Source organism: Mya arenaria, chromosome 12 (genome assembly GCF_026914265.1).
Source record: "Mya arenaria isolate MELC-2E11 chromosome 12, ASM2691426v1".
Classification (NCBI taxonomy): domain Eukaryota; kingdom Metazoa; phylum Mollusca; class Bivalvia; order Myida; family Myidae; genus Mya; species Mya arenaria.
Window position 1 is genome coordinate 982,162 of NC_069133.1, and position 7,605 is coordinate 989,766.

General features: G+C 33.9%; 1 protein-coding gene across 1 annotated transcript; it reads right to left on the reverse strand.

Annotated features, from left to right (window-relative positions):
* Window positions 1–302: 302 nt before the first annotated feature.
* On the reverse strand, window positions 303–6,839 carry LOC128211622 (splicing factor C9orf78-like). Its single transcript, XM_052916613.1, has 8 exons — window positions 6,725–6,839; window positions 4,105–4,219; window positions 3,881–3,939; window positions 3,620–3,706; window positions 3,081–3,152; window positions 1,900–2,034; window positions 731–867; window positions 303–517 (listed from the first exon to the last, which is right to left on the reverse strand). The coding sequence occupies exons 1-8, from the start codon at window positions 6,817–6,819 to the stop codon at window positions 303–305; spliced, it is 915 nt and encodes a 304-aa protein (XP_052772573.1). The 5' UTR covers window positions 6,820–6,839.
* Between the last annotated feature and the right edge of the window lie 766 nt (window positions 6,840–7,605).

Sequence of the window (7,605 nt, forward strand, 5' to 3'; positions counted from 1 at the left end):
AGCAACTTTGTAGTGGACAACTTGTCAATGCCACATATCAAATATCGAATTGCTATAAGACAATGTAAAATTGTAAAGCTCTGTTTTGCCTCTCCAGTTTCCACCATGTTTTTCCAACATTACGTCTTTGTGAAACAAGTGACAAGTGACATTATAATAGAGCAAACTGGTAGAGACCACTATTTAATGCTACAGTTCTTACGCCAACTAGAATAGAAAAAAAGAATTTTGTTGAAGTGTTTAATAGTACCAAGCTGAGCTTAAAATTATGATAATAGTACATTTATAGATTAGTTTGTGCTTCATGGCGTATGTAAGAATCCAGGAAAACCCCAGAGTTTTAACAAAGTGGATGCAGTGACAGATGAACACTGTGCATGTATATTGCAGTATCTTAAAGGTTGCCTTCTACTATTTTCAAAGTGCCCACCTGGTCTGTCTGCTTCCCCAACTTTAGCCTTCTTAGCTGGGACTGGTTCCTCTTTCTTTGACGCAGGTTTAGCATCTTCTATAGTGACTGAAACACAGGTTTATGTAATCATAGAAATTGTTTCACTTAAAACAATTGACATGTATTGGGTAATATAGATGAAACCATTTCTAACTCCACATAGGAGCTAGTTCCCTATTCTGTACAGTAATCACTGCAGACACCCATATCATTCGTTTATTTACTTTATGGAATATCAAAACAAGGTTATTAACAATTTTATACTTTGCCCTGACTTACACCTATTATGTTGGACAAAGTTGACAGCCATGTTGGTTGGCACAAACTCCGAGATCTTGTCCTTCTTCCTTCTGCTCCGTTCCTCAATCAGTCTGTTGTTTGCCTCTTCAGTCTCCTCAATGTTACGGATCTTGGCACTAAAAACAAGACAGGGAGCAATACATATTTTTTTCTTAACATACATAAAATGTTACTATCATTTATCTTGGATAGAAAACTGATCGATGAATAATTGATTATTTTCATGCTTGTGTAAACACACATCATTCCTTGCATTTTGGCTTCTTCAATTTTTTTCAAATAGCTTATAGTTTATGCCATTCAGTGATTCTTTGACAAGTTCAGGTTACTTAAATACATATAAGTTTTGAGTATCTATATTTTTATAAATTTATTAAATATTCTAATTATTCACATAATCACTATCAATAGTTGCTCATGTATATTGAACTTTTTGATTATCACAGAGAGAAATTTTCCTTAATTCTGGTACAATTACGATATGCTTACACTATAATCTTGACTGGACTCAGAGATGGAGGTCTAGTGTACATTTGGGTCATTTATTTGGTAGGTGACTCATGTTTTGAAGCAGATACATAATCATTATAAAAAGAGAAACATATTGATTTACCTTGTTGGCAAAAGTTAAAAATGTTACAGGACACAATATCATACAACTTGGACAATGAAACAGGAGGAATGTTACTGGAACAATACATACTGCTGTTGCTTACTGAAGTTTATAATTCATTGGTTATAAAATTATTTTTCTCTGATAATGAGTATTTAACATAACTAGTCCTATGAAAAATTGAATTGACAATTTCCGGAATATTTTTATTGTTAGGGGAAAAAGCTGATATTCGGCAGAAATATCAATAAAAAGAGTTCATTGTACATCTATGCGTAAGACTAAGAAAGTAAACGAATTCTGAACATGACCGTCTGTGTCACTCATTCAAGATAAAGGTTACAGAGAAATGAAATCTTTTACACTGTCTCGCTTAAATATAACAACAGCAACAATTACACTTATATTTGAGCATTTAATCCTTTTAATAGAACAGTGGATATTTCCCACATATTAGCATTTCATCCTTTAAATCAAACAGTGGGAGTGTTTTTTGCGAGTTACTGTTTTACTCAAATATAACTGAACCACTTACTCGATTCCAAGGTCGATTTCCGGGATTCCAGAGAGCATCTGGCTGGACAACATGTCCTCCGATTTCTTGAATCGTGAGGTGATGGACTTCAGCTGGTCAGGAAGCTCAAACAACTTGTTACCAGACACATTAGATCTGAAATATCAACATTAACTTAAATTAAACCCCTATGTTCAATGAGGCATCATAGGCAAGATAAGTGTCTGCAACCAGATGTTATTTTTACAGTCTGCAGTCTCATTCAACACAAATTGTCTTAAATGTGAAAACTCATTATATTCAAAAGTATGTACATAAATAGAAATGATTTTTTTTTATTTTAGAGTTCAGCACAGTTAAGCAGTTATTAACATTGTTACATTGTTTTTATACTTATAATGATCACATGACCCATCTTGTTTTGAGTGTTCTACAACCATTACATATTTTTTCGCCATACTAATTAAGTGTCAAACTTATTACCAAAATAAAAAATACTATCTACATTGGCGACAGATGTGTCATGAGATAAAAAAAAATGTTACATTCGTTGCCTTTAAATACAAAAATACAATGTACAGTGTTCTCAATAAGAACCGGCTGCCGGCCAAAATGGACATTTCAAATGGCAATAGGGCCGGTTCAAATTTGGAAAACTAAATGAATTTTCAGTAGAAAAAGTAGAAGCTGGTCGGTTACTTTACCATTTGAGACGGTTCAACCGAAACTTATTGAGAACCCTGAATGTATAAAACTTGTTTCATAAATCATTGTAGTAAATGGCAACTCCTAAAGGATCCTTAATTTTGCTGAATGAATTTATTTTTTTTCAATACAATGTTTTTTCCTAAATCCAGTGCAAAATTAATGATTTTTTTTACAAATGAATGCTTCTGACTTTCATCACAAAATCCTGTGATGCAGCTCAACAAATATCATGTATGATTGTTAACATGATCTATATGAGCATATACTGTTTGGACCAGGAGCAGTCCAACACAATATTTATCATGTATAAATGTTTACTTAATTCACTAAGAGTATACATTCTGTCCGAACAAGGAGCTGTCCGTAACAATAACTATTATGTATGACTATATACTTAATTCATATAGAATATAGATACTGTCCGGATGGGAGCTGTCCGACACAATATTTATCATGTATGAATGGTAACTTAATATACATTAGCATATACATACTGTCCAGGCCTCAAGCCGTCCTCCGTCACATGACCTTTCCTTCTCTTCAGCTCCTCCTCAACAAACTTCTGCCTGCACAATAACAACGAAATAATATAAGTATTAAAACAGAGTATTATGTTTTCACCACTAGTGCACATAATGCCATTTGTAGTTTACACATGTATGTAAAATATTGTCATTGTTTTTATTCCTATTAACATTAATTTTCTACACAATAATTCATTTTCAGATCTGCTTGGAACAGACCATGCACACCATAGACTGACATATTTCATAACCATGGCATGAGACCATGCACACATTATTAGTGCTGATGCCCATGTAACTGTTTAAGAATAATATTTTTGTTCCAATGATTGTTTAATTGATTTTGCTTTACCATTTACTGACACAGAGCGTAATTTGAAAGCACAAATGAGTCAACATCAAAGAGTTCAAAAGAACATTCCAATTTAAATAAGTTTGTATTAAACTAATTTGAATTTTTGAAATTTTCATTATTTAAATTGCCTTACAGATTAACTGAGTGTACTCACATCTCTGCGTCTTCATCTCTTTTGTTTGTTTCTGCTGCAAAAGCTGTTCCAATGGCTTCCTTTTCTTCCTCAGTGAGCTGTGTACCACTTTATAATAAATACAAACATGGGCTGAAGAAACGATGATGATGAACAAATGATTGTTTTAATAAACCCAATAGTTTTATCAAAAGCAATTGTTACTTAAATTAAGTAATAGGGCTTGATGAGCCAGAACTTAACTCGCCATTTCAATTAAATATAAATTCGGTTAAGTTGTACCTTGACTTTAATGCTTTCATGTCGATGTAGCCCCCAGTTTGCATTTTAAAGGGATCATGCTGCAATAAAATAGGACTTACATAACAATAGAACTAAACAAACATATTTCTATACAAAGATCATAAATAATATATACTGGTAACATACACAGACATCAGCTACATTGTAATATGTATTTGAGGTGATAAAGTGTACAGTGAATGTCAAATAAAATGTTCACATACACTGTCCCTCTCCTCTGTCTTAGGTATTTTCTTGCCCAATGCCAGGCCGACTATGTCCACTCCCTTCTGTCTCTCCCGCGTCTTCTGTAACTCTTTTATGTCCCCAAGCTTTGTGCTGGAAAATGCAGTATTGGATAATAAAGTCACCATTTTATATGATATTTTTAAAAGTTTATATGATATCACAACTTCAGCAAATTTTAAGACTATTTTGCTGACAATTTGTTCATATTCACTAAATCAGTCAATGTATTAAGTTGGTGGAATAACAACACAGCATATTGGCTACTAATACCACATAGTCAAAATAATTGTTTGTCAAATCATGTTTTCATATGTTTGATGGGTTATAGGGCATTTATAGAATTTCCAAATATATATTTTTTGACTACACTACCATAATACTGGTTTGACAATATAGTTATACATAAAAGGTGGCCATGACGGAGTGTTCAAGCATATTGGCTCTGGAAATTATTGTTACTAATTGTTATGCCATTTGACAATCTATTTTTAGTCCATGTTTACGCAATTTTAGACCAATACTGTGTGCAAATACAGTTTACATGTTGTTTTGACTTTGAAATTTGTTTATGTTGATTGATTTGCAAATGTATGCTACAAATTGGTATAAAGGAATGAAAACATTCATTGTGATAAGCTATTCACTAAATGTTCATACCAGTATGTTATTTTTATGTTCTTCTTTGAATGCCCAAATGCATTGTGACCATTTGTCTGACAAGGATAATAATATTATTTAAAATACAATTATTGCGATAGAGTTACAATTAATTCCATCATGAGTGTTTATAAACTAGCTTATATATGTTACTTTCGATATAATTTCTACATTTTTTTTACTTTCAACCACAGGTCTCATAAAAGGCTAAAGTTACAGAGCTAAAATACCAGTTATGGACTAGATCTCAGACACTCTTTTTTCAAGATGCCTTCCTGATCTGTTTAGAGAACTGACACATTTTTCTGTAAAGCCAGCTCTTTTTCAGTTGGAAACATTAAAAAATGAATGAAATACAATAGAATATCTTTGTTTCCTGTTGTTCAGAAATTTGTAATGGTTCATGTTGCTATTTCGCTGCAATCTTATATTCAAACACCAATAAGATTTACCAGACTAATGCATCCACTATGTTTCAGACAAATTCAAGTAAAAACTGACTACAGTCATTGAAATTAGACTTCTGGATGAACAAGCCCGAATTCATATACTATAAGTATAGTCTAAAATAATATACGTGTTATACAGGATTCTTCCAATCCCTAACGTCTAAACGGGAATGTGCAAAAAACGGGGGTGTTTTAAAAATATTGAAATTGTTTTAAGTGAAGTATTTTATGGTTGAAATTGATCTTAAAGAGTTATATTCATATTTTACCATGTAAGTGAAATGTTATTTTGCACTAAACAAGCATTTAATGCATTAAAACAAGTTGTTTACCTTTCCAATAAAACGAAAGTTGACTGACACAGACAACAATTATGCGAAGGGGAACAACTCGATACAATCGTAATAGCTCGGCCTCCTCCGACAAAGCTTCGAGATAGACCTCGTTGTACAATCGTAACAACTCGGCCATGGCCGAAAAGTTCCGAGCGATTTAAAACTGTGCCCTAAAGCCTTGCAGGTGCCCTTCATGTATATATCGTTATGTTTTTGACAGAATGAAATGAAAAAAAGCCGTCAAACTCATAATATAAGTTGGATATTTATTTTTTTGTGTACGGAACTAATATAAAATAACATTATCTGGTAATATTTCTTGTTTTTATGATATTTTATAGACGCTATATGCTTTAACCCGGAATCCTGATCGGAACAACTACCCGTCAACGTACAATTATTTGGACTAACTATAAGTATAGCTTGGCATCAAATCTTTTAACAAGCCCTCCTATATAAAATTCAGAATTTGAGCAAGCCCGGAAGACATTTACCAGTGCAGGGCTTGCAGACAAGTTTGTGTTAATTTCGACCACTGTGACTATCACAAATTTTCATTCTATCCTCACTTGGTTGTACTTTGGAACAGTTTGCCAAATCATATTGTCACTATCCCTACCCCTGACACATTCAAGGTGGCTGTGGCAACCATTAAGCACTAGATAAGCGAGCAATGTTTTTATCTTTTTACCAGTTCACCAATCACTTTTTATCATGTTACCTAAATTGTGTTTTCCTTTATACCCCAGTTCTCACTTTTCTGATGTGATTTGCTTCATCAGTGTTTTATTATTTTTTCACTAACAAGCCGGCGCGCACCGTTCATGTCAGTAACACTCGGAAGAGGAGTTGACATTAAACAGAGATAGATAGATAGATAAAATTAGACGAGTGGAACTTTTTCTGAAGCAATGTACAACACAGATAGCTGATTCATCTTTGACAGAAACTCGTTTTTCATTTAAAGCCATTCGAAAATGGTGACTGTCCGTAATCTATTCCTGTCCGAGATGAAACTCCCCTAGTGGTATGCTGTAATATCTATGTATATTGTTATTTTTTGTTTATATCACGAAAACATATTACAAATCAAAAACTTACGTTCTTATGATTAACTGCATACATAATCATATTTCATCCTTTAAAATAAGTACCTTGTTTCAATTTCTGGATCGGAACCAATGTCACTATCTGAGGAGTTTCTCCTTTTTCTAAAGTTTTTCTTCTTCAATTTCTTGAACTCAGCCATCTTGATAGTTATAAATGGATAAAACGGCTTAAATACAAACGGTTGATAGAGTGTGTGTTGGGGAAGGGGTGTGAGGTAAACATACTATGGAAAAGAATACTTATTTGTATTCGTTCACAGAAACCTGAATGCTCGAGTGCGCAAAAATACATCCAATTAATTTAATAACTATGTTTTCGTCGCTTTATTCTTACAAGCTGATACCGTCAATAACAAGATGAAATCCAACCCCCAATTGCAAGCAACAATTAAGGAACGTTTTCTTTACCCAGGACCCTTTTTGTATTCGAAAACACCTGGCAAAATGTTGCCCTTCGCTGGTTTTACTGTCATCTATAAATGTAGCTGTCGCCATCATTAGGTGGATTATTAAAGACATATACGTAAAGAAGTGAGCAAAGACTCGCAAACATTAACCTTTCACTGAATTGCATAAATACTCATGCAATTTTTACTCAAGTTGACACAACATTACATTGAACATTCAAAAACTAAAGCCGTGCTTGAATGTTGAATGGCCAATGTCGTGGCAGCACACTATTTACCCGCACGCACGCACATACGCACGCACGCATGTACCTACGCAACCACGCACGCACGCACGCACGCACGCACGCACGCACGCACGCACGCACGCACACACACACACCTTTTACAAGGTCAGTTTAAATGCATGAGCTGTCACACATTCAATAGTAATATGCTGTAAGAGGCGGACTGAACTAGACGCCGGTTAGTTTAGTTTTTTTTTAATTTCTTTCGGCTCGACTGTGACGAAAGTTGATA